The sequence below is a fragment of the Eumetopias jubatus genome, unplaced genomic scaffold, assembly GCF_037043125.1.
Source record: "Eumetopias jubatus isolate StellerSeaLion01/CBP00866 unplaced genomic scaffold, mEumJub1_p1.0 scaffold_14, whole genome shotgun sequence".
NCBI classification, from domain to species: domain Eukaryota; kingdom Metazoa; phylum Chordata; class Mammalia; order Carnivora; family Otariidae; genus Eumetopias; species Eumetopias jubatus.
The window spans coordinates 24,550,500-24,569,918 of NW_028274820.1; the positions used below are offsets into that span (position 1 = coordinate 24,550,500).

General features: G+C 36.9%; 1 protein-coding gene across 2 annotated transcripts in view; it reads right to left on the bottom strand.

The window, feature by feature from the left end:
* MAGI2 (membrane associated guanylate kinase, WW and PDZ domain containing 2) overlaps positions 1–19,419 on the bottom strand; it is a 1,300,621-nt gene that overhangs the window by 437,192 nt on the left and 844,010 nt on the right. For both annotated transcript variants that reach the window (XM_088018616.1, XM_088018615.1), the window contains exon 4: positions 12,829–13,044. In XM_088018616.1, the coding sequence (XP_087874742.1) occupies positions 12,829–13,044 (216 nt within the window). The remainder of the gene's footprint in view (positions 1–12,828; positions 13,045–19,419) is intronic.

Sequence of the window (19,419 nt, forward strand, 5' to 3'; positions counted from 1 at the left end):
TGTAGTTTGAGAAGACCTAGACTATTTAAGTTTTGACTAAGAAGGAACCAAATAAACCATGCATATGTTTAGTTTTATAGCGGTGTGAAACTGTTTCTTGATTAGAAGTAGTCATGTAACGGGGCACCTGGGTGGCTCAGTTGTTAAGCGTCTGCCTTCGGCTCAGGTCATGGTCCCAGGGTCCTGGGATTGCGCCCTGCATCGGGCTCCCTGCTCCACGGGAAGCCTGCTTCTCCCTCTCCCACTCCCCGGGCTTGTGTTCCCTCTCTTGCTGTGTTACCTCTCTGTCAAATAAATAAATAAAATTAAAAAAAAAAAAAGAAGTAGTCATGTAGAACTGCCCTTTTTGCCTTGCAAGACATATTTTTCAGCATGACTTTATTGTTAAATCTAAACATGAATTTTTTGGATATGTAAATGTAATTTTTTTTTTCCTAAGATGCTTGCTGCTGAAGTGAACAGACTTTATCAAACACTGGTGTTTTTGAGCATTTCATTGTGCATTTCTAGGTCACTTAGATGCCTTGCAAACAAGAAGTCTTGTTTGGTTTTGTTTCACGAACAATAGAATCAAAGAATATTTCAGTAAAGAAGGAACACCTCTCTTTTAAAGAATGGCAATGATGAAAAAACTTCTCTTTGACAAGAACTGTTGAATTTCCTAGACACTCTACAGCAACACTGAGACATAAAACAGACATTGACAATGTACATTCTTATAAATGAGGACCTATAAAAAACACACTTTATGTACACTATTGTGTGTACTATTGTGAAAAATTAAGAAATAATTTTTTCCATCTCTCCTACCCTAATGGTATTTTGTTAGATTTAGTAAATCCTTTTCTTCTTCCCATAAGGAATTCAGAAGAACTCAAAGATCTGTATACATAGTAGAGGGACTGAAAGCCATTTGATTGGAAGAGAATTAAATGTATGCATTTTTGCATTCTGTCCAGCTCGCATAAATCCTATAGCTCTGGTCCAGTCTAAGGTTTTGATATAGAACAATATGTATGCTTGCCATTTCATTTGCTTACATGTTTATTGCCCTAGTAGTATCTAACAGATTGCGTTTCGGACAGAAGACTAAGGATAAATCAGAATGCCGTGGCTTTGAATGTTTCCACTCAGTTTTATTAAAGAATAATCAGAAACCAAGATAAAACCATTTCAAGAAGAATGCCTATTTTATACCTTATCCATATTTTCACTTGACATGGTCTATGCATGTAGTTAATGTTTAGCCTTCTGTAATTGTCATCCTTCAAAATGAGGGAAAATAATGTTTTTAAGCTAGACAGGAAATTACTGATTTTATTTCTTGAACAGCCATAAAATTTGAATTTCCAAAATTTGTTTTACCTTGTGAGAGCTCTGTGATTTATATTTCTAATGGCTATGTGACAAATTTTAATAAATCTAATAATTTTTTTCTCCTGTACTCATATTATTTCTTTGTAAAGAAGCATGGCTAGAGAACATTTAACAGGGAAAAAAATGAGGAACATATTTGTACCTAATAAGAAAAGAGAATAGGAATAATTTGAGATAATTTTTTTCTTTTGCTTTCTGTTTAGTGATTCTCAGGTAACAGAGCAAACACACTCCACAAGAAGCAATAGAACATAATTGTTAAGGCTGGTATTAGACTGCCTGGATTTGAATCTGTTCTTTACAGTATGATGTTGAGCAAGGTATTTAAACACTCAATTTCCTTAACTGTATGATGGGAATAATAACATCACCTACCTACAAGCATTAGATATGACATGCATAGAAATTGCTTAGAGCAGTAAACTATTTTTTTTTAAAAGATTTTATTTATTTATTTGAGAGAGAGAGAGAATGAGAGATAGAAAGCACGAGAGGGAAGAGGGTCAGAGGGAGAGGCTGACTCCCCGCTGAGCAGGAAGCCCGATGTGGGACTCGATCCCGGGACTCCAGGATCATGACCTGAGCCGAAGGCAGTCGCTTAATCAACTGAGCCACCCAGGCACCCTAGAGCAGTAAACTATTAAAACATAGTAGGTGTTCAGTGAATGTCACATATTATTATCGGTGAATTCTATTACTTAAAATACTAAATAAATTGCATAGTGAAATCAGTCAAGCAAACTAAATGATCTCTCTTGACAGAAAAAAGAAGTGTGGTCAAGTTTGCATAATTTCAAAGATATTAGATTTTTTTAAATGCAATTACTAAACAAAAAAGAGAGAGAGAGATACACATGAAGCTAACATTTCCTTTTTAAAAAGTGTTCACATAAATGGAGTTTTTCTTCCCCTAGTGAGACATGTTGGGGTGTTAAGTGATTTAAAAGAGGAAAAATAATCCTCAGATAATAATCCACACTTTTTTTTTTCAAGTTCTGTATTATTTCCTACAGAGTTTTGCATTTGATTTTGCTGGGCATGAGGGGCTGCTACTGAGCTATCAACTTGGCAACACTTTGGCACCACTGAGGGTACAGACTTAAAGCAGAATCAGAGACTTGGCTTCCCAATTTTATATTAGCCCAAGGCTTAGTATCCTCATATATTCCCAGGGCAACCTTGGTTTTCAAGTCTGTTTATAACAGATTGCTCCCCACTTTGGTTTCTGATCCTTTGTGGTAGGAACCATGGCAGTAGATGGGGTGGGGCTTGAAGATTTCTCCTGCTTTCTTGCCAACTCAGTAACCTCATCAAAAAGCATGTTTGTTACACTGATCCAAGATCTTACTGTATTTTCGTGGGGGTGGGGGCTGCCAGAGCATGATCCTCACTTCACTTCTAGAAGGTGAAGTTCTTAGTTAAAATTTGAACCACAGGGTCTTGTACATGAACGAACATTTCAGGGTTGACTTTTAAACAAGAGAAAAATATCGTTGCAATTGAATTTCTATTATGGCCATACTATAGATTATATCCTATAGTGAAAAGTGGAGGGTATTCCGTCTTCAGAAAGGAAGCAGTCATGCAGTGGTCACCTCCATTCTATGTAGCCAGTTGATTAAAAGAGGTCCAGATGATAGTTTATTGCTAACAGAGTGCTCTCACCAATTCTCCAAAACCTTCTAAAATAAAAACAGGAATTATATGGGTGCTAAAATTGACATTGAATGACTAGTGAATTTTTGCTAATCATTTAAAAAACTAACTACTTTTTTTGATGTGCTACAATATGCACATGGACGAAATCCAAAAGTACAAAGGGAAAATACAGTGCAAAGTAGGTTTCCCTCCTGTTTCTACTCCCAGTGCTACAGCAATCCAGTTAGCAAAGATGATTACTTCTCTGCTTCTTCAGAGATAGTTCTATATACACTGATTACTGACTTTTAGGTAGTGGTTTTTTGTTTTACTTAGTTCTGCTAAAAGTGTTTCTAAATTCTAAAAACAATGCATTACATAAGTTCTTTTTTTTTGTTGTTTTCACTTAAATTCCAATTCGTTAACATACAGTGTAATATTGTTTTCAAGTATACAATGTAGTGATTCAACACAACCATACAACACCTGGTGCTCATCACAGTAAGTGGACACATTCCCCCACCCACCTCCCCTCTGGTAACCATCAGTTTGTTCTCTACAGTTAAAAGTCTGTTTCCTGGGGGCTGCCTGGGTGGCTCAGTCGATTAAGCATCTGCCTTCAGCTCAAGTCATGATCCCAGAGTCCTGGGATCGAGTCCCACATCCGGCTCCCCACTCAGCGGGGAGCCTGCTTCTCCCTCTGCCTGCCCTCTACCTACTTATGTTCTCTTTCTCTCTGTCAAATAAATTAATGAAATCTTAAAAAAAAACCTGCTTCCTGCTTTGTTCCCTCTCCTTTTCCTCCCCCCCTTTGTTTGTTTTGTTTCGTAAATTCCACGTATGAGTGAAATCATATGGTATTTGTCTTTCTCTGACTGACTTATTCTGCTTAACATTATATTCTCTATCTTCATCCATCTTGTTGCAAATGGCAAGATTTCATTCTTTTTATGGCTGAGGAATATTCCATTGCATATGTATACCACATCTTTTTTATTCAATCATCAGTTGATGGATATTTGGGCTGTCTCCATAATTTGGCTATTGTAGATCATGCTGCTATATACATTGGGGTGCATGTGTCCCTTCGAATTAGTGTTTCTGTATTCTTTTGGTAAATAACTAGTAGTGCAATTGCTGGATCATAGGGTTGTTCTATTTGTATCTTTTTGAGGAAACTCCATACTGCCTTCCACAGTGGCTGCAGCAGTTTGCATTCTCACCAACAGTGCATATAAGTTCTTTTCACATAAGGTATGTGAATGAGGAAGGGTGGCCCTTAGACACAGTGGCAATTTACATATATATAAAATTTATATATATAGATATAGATATTTAGATAATATAAAAAATAAACCTAGAATAAAATATTAGAATAAGGGAAAGTTAGGGTAACAATTAACTATGCTTCTGATTTTTGAAACGATATATCAATTGAGGAAGCATAAGTTCCCAGTCCTGTAAAGAAATGATTTTGTATCTGTAATATTTGTAAGCAAATTGCATCTCATCCATTCAGGGTTGCTAGCCAGGAAAATGTGAATTACTAACAAATCATATTTGATACCTCAAAATTCTTTTTCATCTCTATCTGAAACCCTCAGTTGGTTACAGGATCTTTAGAGCACTAACAGAACAAAATGTGAAATTAGGAAAATAGAAGAGTCAAGGACTATGAGTAGAAGATGACAAGGAAAAAAAATCCAAAATATAAAAAACTAAATCGTAAAGACTCACTAGGAAGATTAGTAGAGGGAATTATTTCCCATTAACAGGGGAGAAGAGCTGCCTTGATTAGCATATTTTCTTCTTTCTGCAATACTTTTTTCACATTTTAATAAAAGTAGACTGGAATAATGGCAATAAAATGAATCCTCATAGCTTTGAAACTGTATATGTGAAGTGATTTTAATAATGTAATACATTTGAAAGATGTTTATCATATAGAAACAAGTCCCCCAAACCCTCAACTAACTTTGGGGTAAGAGAAACTGATATAAGTATTGAAAATATTCAAAGACCAAAGCAAGATACAAAGTGAAATACAGGACATAATTGTACAATATCTTTTAGATCTTGCTTTCAAAATTCTGAAAAAATTCCAGGAGACCAGTGCTATCTAAAACATAACATCACCTTGCGAAGTTTTATGAACATCACAGGGTGTGAAAGAGGAAAAAAAGAAGACTTTATTTCATTTTGATCTTGATAATTCAAGTGCTATTCTTTGGGGCCAAATTGGAATCAAGGTATTGTTTGATGAGAGCAAGAAGTCAATTAGGAGGAAGAAGATGAGGTGCTCTTCCCAGCAATGGAGCTCTGTTGAAGGAATGAGTGTGCACAGAGACCTTCCCTCTCTCTTCAAGAAGCCCAGCCCTCAGCCAGGAATAACGAGAGCGCTCTTTGTCTGGCATTAAAGTAGCTGAGATTTCACACCGCAATTACGATCTCTTCTTATGAGGAGAAATATGAGACAAGGAAATGGAACGCAGAGTGAAAATCGGACCTAGAAAGAATGGATGGCTATGGCTAGAAATATGATTAAGCTCTAAGGATGCCTGGAGAGCCTGAAAACACTCAACATGGCCGCCAGTCCTCAGGCTTTCTGCAAGCACTGTACGAGCCTGAGTGTTACCCTGCTTGTTCTTGCTCCGAACTCCTCACTCGTGTAACAAATCTCTCTCTTAAAAGCACATCATACAAACCCCCAGAGAAGTAGAAAAACACTCTCCACACAGGTTGAGTGCAAGATCCCCAAAATGCTGAGTCAGTGTGAGGGCATGAAGAAGTTCAAATAATGCATTGCTTTTAGTTTAACAGCAAAGTGAGTCAGCCTTGATTTGAAGTGATACTCATGAAACTAATCATGATTTCTACTTTTCCCCAATGCTGTAGTTACAATTACTACTGCAGTTCATAACCGGGAGCTCTAAAATGACTATCTTATTACTTTATAATCACACCCAGATACTCAGAACATTTGACAAATCAGGGCGCTTCTGACTTTTAAATAATCATTTTAGGAAAAGATGTCCCTGACTTATAAATGGAATATCTAATTTTAGAAGGTTAATTTAAAATAGTCCCCAAAATTTGCCCCATCTGATGGAAAGATAAAACCTAGTACAGTGTTTGGGAACAAGATCATAAAATTAAGCCTCCCCACCCCTCAGGAAAAAAAGAAAGAAAAGAAGAAAAAGATAAAGATCTGAGTGGATACACACATCACAGTCTCTGTGAACCCACACAAAAATAAGCAGGGAATAGGCACTGGGGTGGTTTCAGAGTGGGCTATTATTCACAGGAAAACAGCGAGATTCACTATGGAGGACATAATTCTTTTGACAGTGACAGGACCTCATTCACAGAACCAGGACTGATGGTGCATGCACAGTCAGCGTGCCAAGCGGCACAGGACCTGGATGCGGGTCCCTAATGGTGAACTGAGATCATTGCTGAGGACACTCGGTGATCACATAAGGGACACTCTGTTTGCTCTCTGGGGGAGGCAGTTCATTCGCACTAATTGAGGGCTTGGGGGCCTGGAGAAGGCAGCTCTGTGTACACATACTGTATTCCCTTTGTTGGTGAAGGTAGCTCTCACGGGCCCGGTTCCTCCTGGCATTGTGTGTGTGTGTGTATTAACAGAGAGAGTTAGCTGCCTTTAAAATATATGTGCATTTCTAATTCCTTGCACTAGGCTTACTAATAGCTAGTGAGGGGAAGTTACAATATAATAGTGAATTACTTTCCGGAAAAGTTTAGCAGATAATTCATGGAATAAAAGAAATCCAAGAAAGCTTAACCCAGTTACTGTGGTTTACAGGATTTTCTTTTCTTCAAAAAAGCTCAATCTTCAAAACAAAACAAAACAAAACAAAAAACTATCTACTTATTATCCACCTCTTCTGTATTTTATTTTAATTCTGGCATAGTTAACCTACAGTGTTATATTAGTTTTGGGTGTACAATATAGTGATTCAACACACACCTATTTTTGGTATTTTCACAGAGAAAGTGAATAATTCTCATCTCTAAGAATATACATTTTCAAATATAATTCTACATAATTTTCTTTAGTTATCATATAACTTTTGCAGGAACGTAAGATCAGGAATGTCCTATCTTTCAAACTTAGAAGCAATGCATGAGGAAGACACTGAACAGTGTAAAATGAGCATGAAATACTAATCATGTAAAACTCTGACATTCTCTAGAGGTTTGGTTGACTAAAAAAACAAAGATTTACAAGTTCTTCAAATATTTGAAGATCTATACTAATCACTGACATGGGTAAACAAAAAAGTAAAAGTAGCCCTTATCCTAGCAATGTTTACAATATATGTGGGGATGCCAGATACGCACATTATGAAAAGTCAGCTACAAGTACCAGGCTAATCAATATCTTCCAAATGAACAAAGAGTGTAAAATTGTACTTCAATAATTCAGAAATGGACAGTTTCAACTTTTCATTATGGGAGTCAACAAGTGATTTCTTGGGAATATCAACATTTTTTATTGAATTCTGACTAAAAGAATAGGAGGTTACAATAGGGAGAAGGCCTTATCAAACAGGTAGAGGTGTTTTATGAGTATGGGATGCAGATGAGAGAAGAGATGGGGGAGTGATGGGGGCCAAAGCTAACAGAGATGTTGCGGTCAAATGTGGGAGGGCCTGAGGGGTTGCCCAAGGAGTTTGGGGCAGTAGAAATGGAAGCCCATCCAAAGTTTTGGGAAGGATAATTACATGATCAAGTTCTGGTTCAAGAATCTTTAGTGCCGTCTGGGCAGGTGACTGGGGAGGGTGGGTGGGCTGAGTCAATTTGCTGTGGGCAGGTACACGGGACCATCTAGCCTGATTATTCAGGAGCTGGAGGAGAAGGGAGGACTACCAGAGTGGGAAAGAAGAGCTGACTCTTGCTTGGAACGTGGAGCAACCTGAAACGGTGCCTACTCCTCTCAGCCTCACCATTTATTAGTTAATTCCACCGCCTTGTCTGTCCGTGGCACCTGAAACAATGAGAGTCATTCACTCACTCCCTAACTCACTTATTCATTTCTGTACATTTATTTCTATACATTTACCAAGCTCCAGCTACATGCCAGTCACCAGGGATAGGAAGATGAGTAAGAAAGAATCTCTGGGGCGCCTGGGTGGCTCAGCCATTGAACGTCTGCTTTCGGTTCAGGTCATGATCCCAGGGTCCTGGGATCGAGCCCCACATCGGGCTCCCTGCTCGGCGGGAAGCCTGCTTCTCCCTCTCCCACTCCCCCTGCTTGTGTTCCCTCTCTCGCTGTCTCTCTCTGTCAAATAAATAAATAAAATCTAAAAAAAAAAAAAAAAGAATCTTTAGGCTAACTGAACATAAAAAAAAAAAAAAAGAGAGAAGTGAGTCACTAAGTGTAGCCCATACTCAAGGGGAGGGGAATTAAGCTCTACCTCCTGAAGGGGGAAATATGAAAGAATTTGTGGATATATTTTAAAATCACCCCCACAAGATCTTAAATTACATCTATTTGTATGGATTTATGTAATAAAGAATGACAAACTTGTTTTTTTTTAAAAAAGAATCTTTAATTGACGGAAGAATAACAGGCAATTTGATAGGGGTGGAGCTTGGAGGAATTAGATACCTTAGGCGATTATGGTCCACAAATGAGGTGATAAAGCAGTAATCTAGGATGATGATATTTGGAAAAAAGAGATTAAAACTACAGGCCTAGTGATCTTTTATATCCAATATTATATAGCAAGGCTGGGGGAAGGAAGTATCAAAGAACTCTGAGCTATCTGGGTGAAAAGAAGAATTTGAAAAATCAAGTAAAGGCCTTTATGAGTTGATTTGCTTGTGAAGTGGAATGTTGCACTTAAGTTGCTACAGGAATGCTTAGGAGGGGCAGTCCAGTTTGAAATACGGCCCTGGAACGTAAGAGAAAAGTGAAGGCTGCGGGTAAATCTACAGTATTTGAAGCTACGGGGCTGGATGTCACAAGGTAAAGCCGTCTAAGTATAGGTGAGGTTAATGTCCACGAAAGGTTTCCTAGGGATATGCATTTTAAATATCAGTTTAAAGACAGATTCTCTAAGATGATGTAAGGCTATTTCATCCTTATGGAGGTCAGGCGTGATTTTGTCCTCAGCATGGTTAACAGCCCAGAGAAAGTTGGTGGAAAGGGGAGGAGTTCAGGTATTCCTGGGCCTGATCTCGACTCTGTTACTAAATTAACTATCACCTTAGTTAAGTACCTTAAGCTAAACTTCAGCATATTCTTTGTTAAGTAAGCATACTATCATTATGGGATAAGAAAATATAGGTACTATATGTCGAGCCCATCTTACACACTCATTAACAGAGAGTTGCCATTATTTATTTTATTTTCATTTTTATTTTTGTAGCTTTCAGTATCAACAAGGATCGAACTATATTTCTAAGGATAGAACTGTATTGACTTCTATCACCAAAGTGACGTGTCAGAGAGAGAAACATTTCTGATCTGAGACACTGAAAGATCATTCTATGGCTTTTCTTGGTGATAATGGGCTAAATCCATCTGTCTGATGTAATTTTGAGCAGAAAAGGGAACCTAACATTAAGCAGTTCACATAAAATATGTGAATAATCATGGACAATGTTAGTAGAACTTCATGTAGAAATTATATATTTAAAGGTGGTCACCAACTTTACATAAATATGGCCTGAAAGTAAAGGAATGTGTAGTTCTAAGTATAAGTTGAAAGGAGAAAAGATGAAGAAAATGAGTAATAGGAGTAAATCGAGTACTCCTCTAAAATCTATTTACATGGAGAAAATAATTCATTTCAGTAAAGTATAAAGTATAAAGAGGTAGGTTTGATCCTTAAATACAGAATACTATTTAAAAAAATAGGAATTTTTTTTATATCCACATAGCCATATAAGTTGAGTTGTATATGATTTCCAGAAATGAAAGAAATAAGAAACTTTTGGTAGGCAGAAACTTATAATGTCTCTTTTAAAGAGGTACAAGTGAAATAGTGGTCATGTGTATACATGTTGCTGAGAAACGTATTTATGCTTCTATTTGGTGCTGTAAGACTCCAGATAGCATTGCGGCTAAGAACACGGGTTCTGGATCGATACTTCCTATATATAAATGCCTGTTACTGGGCAAATTACTTACCTGTAGTGTATCTCAGTGTCCTAACCTATGAAATAGTACCTAGCCTGTAAAATCTGTTAAGAGAATTAAGTGAACTAGTACACATAATGAAGTTAGGGAGTTCCTAGCACATGGTAAGCATCCAAAAGAAGTTATTTTTTACATTATTTATTATCAGTATTATCCGTATTTTTATGTAATGGGATAAAATTACTTCAGTAAGTTTTTCTCAACTCTCTAAATGCACCACATCGATTATACTATGTATGGTCTGAATTGACGTCTGACACTAATTAGTATTACAGGCTCCTAGTTGGTACAGGGCAGTAACTAAAATTTAAGCAACAATTTTCTCAGTATTGTTGGAAGTGTCTTATATCTGGTGACTGAGTATGGGAAGAAAAACAAAGGCAGGATAAAGACCCTCTGCTAGAAAAAAATATGTGTCGTGGTTCAAAAGGTGAAGAGCTGAGTGAATGTATATGAGAGGGAGGCAAAGTGAATCCTAAAATTTCTGTTGGATAAACATAAAGAAAAACAAAGATTTCTAATAAGGAATGACAGACCAATTTCTGGTTTGGGGCTGTTTCCTCCATCTTTGAACACTGGGTGAAGAGCTGCCTAATTTGCATGTCTCTCATCTCCCACAAGGGAAAGAACAAGACTGTATAAGGGCCATTTGCCCAGTCAGGCTTACAGAGCCACTGTAAGCATCTGTAAGCATTTGTGGCATCTATTGAGCATCCAGGCATCCCAGAGTTTGCCTGGGCAGTTGTTTTCTACAGTCCTCAGGCTGAGAGGTCCGGGAACAGACATACTATTAGGGCTGGTTAAGAAGAGTGCAAACTGATCCATTTTCCTTGGGGCCCTTAAGACTTCCTAGCCAAAAACAAACAAGCACACACACAAACAAAATCCCAATTCCTTATGTCTAATATGTATGAATTGAAAGGAACAATGCTTTCTAGATTCATTATGACCCCCGATTAAATAAATTTCTGGTTTACAAATCTGTGGGTCAAGAACACTTCATTTGATTTGCCCTATACAGAGTAGAAATGAAATAGAAACCAATGATTCAGGCCCAATCAAGGACAAATATTTTATGTTTTTAGCTATAAGGTGTTAACCAGTAAAAAAAAAAAAACCCTCTGTAACTGCTCTTTGATCCCCAACTTCTGCTTCTTTTGTGATTATTGCTTCCACTTGGCTGAATCATTTTGCTTCTCATATCAAAGATAACTAAGAAAACTATGCACTATCAACTTAATTTAAATTTATTCCATAATGGATCCATATTCCATAATGAAAATTAAATATTTTGACAAAAGTATTTCAGAATCAAAAAAGAAAAGGTATCTAATTGCTTGAAAATTACCTGTAAACCTGTAAATTGCTTTCCTCTCATATACATTTATTCATCTCTTTACCTTTTGAACCTCAGCACAGGGTCTTTAGTAAACAAGTTACATCATGTACCAATAGTGATTTTTAGCACTTGTATCCAGAAATCAATGATTGGTAGGATCAGAGCATAAATGTTTCACCATTATGTTAATGGAGGAGGTTGTTCTCCTCTGAGTAATCAAGATGAAACCTTTTTAGGGTTTTACACCTTGATTGGCACAGATTGGATTTTGGTCTCCTTATGTTCAAGGAAGGACATTTTTGCAGGTATTATGAACAAGGAAGGTTAAAAAAAAAAGCTTATGAAACTTTGATAAAAATAATTGAGCATGAAAATTCAAATACTACGGCACTATAGAAACAGTACAGTGATAATTAAAAATACAGACATCAGAGTAGTTGTAGGAAATATATTATGAATAATACGTAAGCAAAGTGCATGTGTTAACATTTTTTCAAGAGCTTTAACACAGTTCTTAGATTTTCAGTGCCAACTGATGTGCTGTTATTAAAAAAGAACTAAAACAAAACTTTGCAAACTTACTCCAAGCTTAGAGGCTACAAGAATGACATATTTTCGCTTTAACATTTAATTATGAATAACATAATGAAAAATATCTTTTATAATTATAATAAAAAATTTGGCACTCTGTTAGTAATAAGCACAAGAAAATAGCAAAGCCTTACCTTGTGTAAACACACTTTATATCTGCCTGATATTCTTTATATATGTGATATGATAGGTTATAAATCAAAGAGATAACAAGTCTTTTCCTTGTTCAAGGGTGGGTGCCTTCACCAAGTCAATGTATAAAGGTGCTTTCTCCACATTGCTAGATTAGATGGTAAGGGTGAAGAGAAAAATATACAGACATGGTGTAGCTCCAGTCATTCTGAGGACTGTGTTCACTGAAGTTGTTAACTAAATCACACGACACAACCTCTTTTTACAAAACTGCGAGTATACTAAGATTTCTAAGGATAGATATTACCTAATATTAATCAGCAAAGACCCCAGAGCTCTCCACAATCATATTCATGACGTGTAACATCTTCTAAGATGTAGAAACCATTCATTATATTGCCATTCATACTGTGTAAGTGAAACCAAAAATTGAGGAACTTGAATTGCTTGCTTGATACGTCAAAATTAAAACTAATAAAAGGGATACAAGAATTACACCCTTTCCATTTGATATCATAATCTTCTCTTTCTGCAGGTAAATATAATCATATATATTTATATATATATACATGTGACTAACCTGGTGTTACTACTACTCCATTTCCATTGACCACAGGCCTCTCTTCCTCCTCCTCCTCAGGAGGCTCTACACTTGCTTTCTCCATGTTGCTCACTGATTTATTCCTCTTCCGTTTTCCTTCAGCACTTGGAGTGGCTCCCGGAAGTATCTGGTCTGTCACATTTAATAATAATGGTGCTGGTTCTGCTGGAGGCTTTGGCGTGCCGTAGTAATTGTCTGCAAATGATACCAAAACATTACAGAGTAAAATATTTCTCTTACTGTGTGCATAATTTGTAAAGAATGGAAATTACATTGACAAATATGTATCCTGTTTCTTACATATATTTGTATTTTACACACATTCATATATATGGCTTTGTATCCTTTCATATATATATATATATATATATATATATATATATATATCTTTATTTGTTGCTTTTACCGTATTGGGCTTTAATGCTTAAATAAAGATATAGATTTCTCTTTATCCTCACCTTTTGCCAAACCAAAATATAGTCTTATGTATTAGTCTCATATGGTAGAAAGCAATTTCAAAATTAGTTTTAAAATTTGATAAACCTTGATTATAACCTTTTTAAAGATAATTATGTCTGAATGAGGGTGCAGGTACTTTTTAATTTTTTTTTAAAGATTTTTTATTTATTTATTTGAGAGAGAGAATGAGATAGAGAGAGAGAGAGAGAGCACGAGATCCAAGAGGGTCAGAGGGAGAAGCAGACTCCCGATGCGGGACTCGATCCCGGGACTCCAGGATCATGACCTGAGCCGAAGGCAGTCGCTTAACCAACTGAGCCACCCAGGCGCCCTGCAGGTACTTTTTTAAAAAAGATTTATTTATTTATTTGAGAGAGAGATTGAGAGTGTGCGAGTAGGGGGTAGAGACAGAGGAAGAGGGAGAGAAACAGATGCCCTGCAGAGCATGGAGCTGGATAGGCAAGGCTCCATCTCAGGAATCCAAGATGTGACCTGAACAGAAACTGAGTCAGATGCTTAACTGACTAAGCCACCCAGGAGCCCCATGTAGTTTTTTTTTTTTTTTTTTTTTTAAGCATATCTCACAACATTCTGGAAAGGCAAAGCATATTGTGCTTTTCAAAGGGCTCTGGCTGTTTCCCTTGATGTGCACAGCATCCTGTCCAGAGGGGTATCACCAGGCCAGGTTAGTGGCGGCTGACAATGGGCCCTGCTGCCCTAATCATCATATTATCACAACTCTTTTTCCCCACAGCTCCATGATCTGAGCTGTGGAATATTTGTTTCTCCCATCAGTCTGTGAGACTTCTTAAAGAAGGAGATGAATTCTTACTTCTCTCTGTAATAACCGCCTGAAGATAACATAGAAGGCCTGGAATAAATGCTTACTAAGTGAGCATCTTTATATATTTAAGGTGAATTGTTTACAGTTTATAATTTTGATTGGTAAAGAACATAGTGGTGTTTTCTAAAATCAGTGTTACACCTTTAGCATCAACTTCAAGCCCACATTGGTGTTGTCATTTAATTGAATAATTTATGCACTCATTTGCTACTCATTCATTACAATCTTTAGTACTGACTCTGCACCCAGACACTCCAATATATGTTTGAGAGAAAATGATGATTGTAAAACAATCCTTGTCTCCTAGATGCTCAATAGCATAGGGTGGAAGATGGGCGCACTTGACATCAAGCAGGTAAGCATTAGAACCGTAAATGGGACTAAGTACTGTAGTCAATGAGGCACGGAGGAGGAGGAAGCACATCTCACTATGTGCAGAAGCCAATGAAGGCCACTGGGAAAACAGTGTGCTGTGAAAGAAACAACCCTGAACTAGAAGTCATGGGTTCTAGACTTGGCTTTTCCAAATGACTACAATGCAAGGAAGTGACTTAAGCTCACCGAGGTTCAATTTCTTCATCTCTATATTGGGAATAGTGATTCTTGTTACACCTATGGGTTGCCAATAACCCAACCTACTATAGTTAAGTTAAACATGATTCTTCTCAGCATGTGCTGAGAAGAAATGAGATGGTTAGTTGAGGGAAGATGCTGAAAAAATCTTGGGGAAAATGGGCAGAAACAAAGGAGTCTGGTCCAAACATGCAAGTAGCCTCTGTGGTCCCAGACTCTGAAAGCCCAGCTGATTCTATTCCCATGGGCACAGCCCTTGCCTGCCACCCATTTGGCTGGAATGAGCCCCAGCCTCTCCTCAGGAGCTCCGATTTGCTCATCTCCAGGAAAACTCTCAGGCAAGGCTCTCTCATTGGCTGAGCCTCAGTCATGGAGGAGCCTGTAAGCTGCCAAATTAGGGCAGGAGAATGGCTGCTCTCCTTCGACTTCGGGAGAGGGAGGCAGGGCTCTACCTTCCATCCATCTCATCACAGGGCCCTCCCCAGCAGGGAAGGGTCTTGGGGTGCTGGGCCAGCAGAAATGATCAATGCCTACTACACTTGGCCTCCCCATTGGGTTGTTGTGAAGATGAAGAATGTCTGAGGAAGTGCTTCATAAACTGAAAAATTGCAATGGTTTTAATGGCAGTGTAAATCTCATGCTGGCACTAAGTGAATATTCTGAAGGCGAGCTGTAACACTAATGCTGTTGCTCATTTTCATGGGTATTCACAGTTGTAAGAGAAATACAAGGGGAAAAATATCATCATGTAAAGTGGTTCTTATACATGTAAAACTTTCATACAGAAGTCTGCAAAGTGGATGATACACATTTTGCTAAAGGTTACTTTCTAATTTAATTTAGAGCATTTCAAATGAATCAGACCTTTAAATGTACTTGCTGAATTTTGAGCAAACAAAAACTGCTAGTTACTTCTTAGAAATCTATTATATTTCAGCATCCCTAAGGGCTTGCACCATTCTCAGTACCCTGCTATGCTTTCTATGGAATCTCAATACTCAACTGCTTATCTAATAAACATAAAGTAAAACTAGTAAATAACCTGCACGTCCCACTAAATAATATACTTGTAAGTAGTATTCTGAGAATTTCAATACATTCAGGTATATACAGTATGCAGAAAAATGGATCACATGTCAGTGGCTCCCCCCCAACTTGTCTTTTATAGTTTAAATTTCCCTGAAGTAGAAACATAACCTTCTATTAATTACAAATAAATTCATAGCTCAAGCTAAAAATAAATATGAAGTAACAGATCCTGTTGAATTTATATTGCTAAACAGTTACACCTATTGGCATGTAATGTGATTATAAATTATATAGTAATATTCTATTTCTACAATTTGATTTATGAAAATAAGACTGATGTAAAACTATATGAATCATTAGTTAAAATGTCAAGATTATCTTCATTAGCAATAATACGAGCAATTTAGAAGAGGCACAGAAATAACCCGTACAGTTAGTACACCTGAGAAATATAATTTACAGAGAATATGCTATTATACCAAACCCAATGCACAGAACAAGGCAACCAGAACTACCTAAACTACGTCGAAGAATTAGCCAGGCAGACAGCCAAGGCATTGAAAAGATTCCCCGATGTAAGTGTATAGAAATCCATATACTAAGGGTCAAATGTGCCGTTTAGGTAACATATCAGCATGATTTCAGAAGAAAATGAACACCAAACTGCTTTTAAATATAGTTTGGAAATAGGGTCCCATTAAGAATGAAATGCCTCTATGCATGGTGACAAGCATTTAGCAAATCTAAAATCTCAGAGTACCATCACAATATGGTGTAATATTGAATGGCACAGATCATGCTGAAACAGACTGTACGAATCCTGTGTCCCCAAACTAGCTGCCTCTTTACATCCTTAAATTTCTTCAGTTAAACTAGGAACACGGGGCTGTAAGAAGACTAGTCAACACAGCAACTACAACGACTAGTACTATGATTACCATCACCACCACCACAATTTACTGAGCTGGGCCCTGTAATAGACACTTTACTATGTACTCTTGGATCAAATGGGGACTAGAATAACTCTCACCCCTCAGTGCTCTTATAAGGATTAATGATAATGAAGGGACTTATAATGTGACTAGCTCAGAACAGGTCTCAATATATGATGGCTACCTTAGACATTTATTCATCACAAAACTGTATGAAATCATTCTGTCTCTGTAGTTAAAAGAAAATGGAAGCTCTAAAAATTAAAATGTTTACTAATATTACACATGAAGTGAGTGGAAAACCTGTATCTGTTTGACTGAAGAATTTCATCTCTTCAAAATACTATGTTGCCTCTCAAGAGACATTAAAAAAAAAAAAAAAGAGGGGAATGAAATTTGCAATCTGCCCTGAACTGACAGGAGAGTACTTCATTCAAAGCCACAACCAATGGGAGAGGGTGGGTGGGAAGGGGGAGACCCCAGGCTGGCTCTGTCTCTAGAGCACGGGATTCTTGACCTTGGGTTTATAAATTCCACCCCACATTGGGTGTAGAGATAACTTAAAAATCTTAAAAAAAAAAAAAAGCCACAACCATTAGGCACAAATTATTACTTTCAAAAAGGAATGGTAATAATTGCTACCAAATAATAAAGTTGGGACATTTTGGGTGACTTTTTTCCCTCCCCCCACTCCAAAAATGTACATGTGCACATGCGTGCACACATATGTGTGTTTTGGGGGATGAGGTGGGATATAGGCTTTTCTAGTCTACTTTTCTCTGAATACAACAGCATTTGTAAAAGATTATGTATTCACTAGCAGTTTCATGTGAGTTTAATACAAAATTTTATTTTGTTGTTGAATATCATGACAAAATCAAATGATATACAGAATTGCTAACTTATTTCTATTATAATAAGGATAATCTATACATTACACAGTCTTATTTTTAATCAATGCCTGGGGGAAAAAGACAATTATTTGAGGAATTTGATCTACTCCTCATCTTTTTAAGTACTTAAAAGAATGAATTTTTTTCCCATAAAGTTATAGTTATAAAAGAGTGAAACAGGGTGGGTGCACCTATTTCTGACATCATAAACATGGAAAAGCTTTCTAGAAATATGAATAAAAAGAATATTCTATAAAATGTGAATAATTGGTTTTATAATAAAAAATTAATAAATGCCCATTACAATGGACACTGTACTAATTTCTTCTAAAGGAAGAGCGACTAAAACAGATTACATTGTTATGAACTAAACTTGCCTAGAGAGTCCTTGGGAAATTTCACTCACTACCCGCTTTTATGCAGACCCATTCCTAAGTCATCTAGAAGAGATGAAAATAGTTTTCTTTTTTTTTTAAAGATTTTATTTATTTATTCATGAGAGACAGAGAGAGAGAGAGAGAGGAAGGCAGAGGGAGAAGCAGGCTCCTCACTGAGCAGGGAGCCCGATGCGGGACTCGATCCCAGGACCCTGGGATCATGACCTGAGCCAAAGGCAGACGCTTAACCATCTGAGCCACCCAGGCGCCCTAGTTTTCTAAATAACTTTTCATGTAGTACACTTGAAGACGACCATGGAATTATTTCTCTCTGACCAAATAACCTTTTCAAATAGTCTAAGTTTTAAAAATAACGTTATCTTTTTCTGACTCATCCTAGGTGTTTGTTTGTTTGTTTGTTTTTTTCCACATTGATTTTAATGGCAAAGCCAAGGGGGAAAAAGAATAGGAGGCTATTTTAATGAATTATAAACTGTTCTATTTTCTGTACCCCTGGTCTTTATTGAAGGAGAATAGACACGAAAATAGTATTTTCTGAGACATACCATATTCTTTATGTCTTTAGGTTCTGATATTATGATAAAAAGTAGGAATGACACTAAAAACTAATTTTAGATATGAGGAAATGTAATACTCCCAACTGGACTATCTTGAAATGCTTTTACTTATTTATTTCCAACACGTCTTCCCTTTAAACAAGATCAATTTTCATGATGGAAACATGTGATTTTTTATTTAGTGCATTTGGCTTTCTAAGTAGCATACTCAGATGCTGACTCTGTTGTTTCAGTCCTTTGGGTGTATAATAATAACATGTACATTTTACATCAAATGGTCATAGTTCATTCCATATGGCACCGAAGTGGAGCTGGGTTTTAGAAAGATAATATTCTTGTCTTCAACATACCTCACAGATTAAAGTCTTGACCCTCATTTCTCCCCAATGTTCTCAGTGCTTTTATTCCCATTTTGGTAACCAGAAAGAATCAATTTCAGATAATGGTTTAGTAGAAGAGAGATGATTGCTTACAGGCACTCTGGGGCATGCATACAACACAGCCCATAACTGGGATCCCTAGAGAGCTTGAGAAGCTGTCCTTGTGTTGGAAACAGCGTATGGCAAAATTTAAGAGGCTGGGAATCTCAGCATTTGTGTTATACAGTTTTATAAATGAAGCAAATAGTTTGACACTTGGCCTCCTTAATGGCACCTACAAAATTTGACTTTGACATAAAATGGAAATAAGAGATTCAGAGTTCCAGATCTACTCATAATTATTTATGTTAGAAAACGTGTCAGATCATAAGTAAACAATCATTTTTATCCACATCAGAGATTTAGATTTTTATTAATAGAAACAGATAAATCATGAAAGGATTCAAATTTTAAGACATGTTTAACATATTACACAAGGGATATTAATGAGTTAAAATTAGTATCA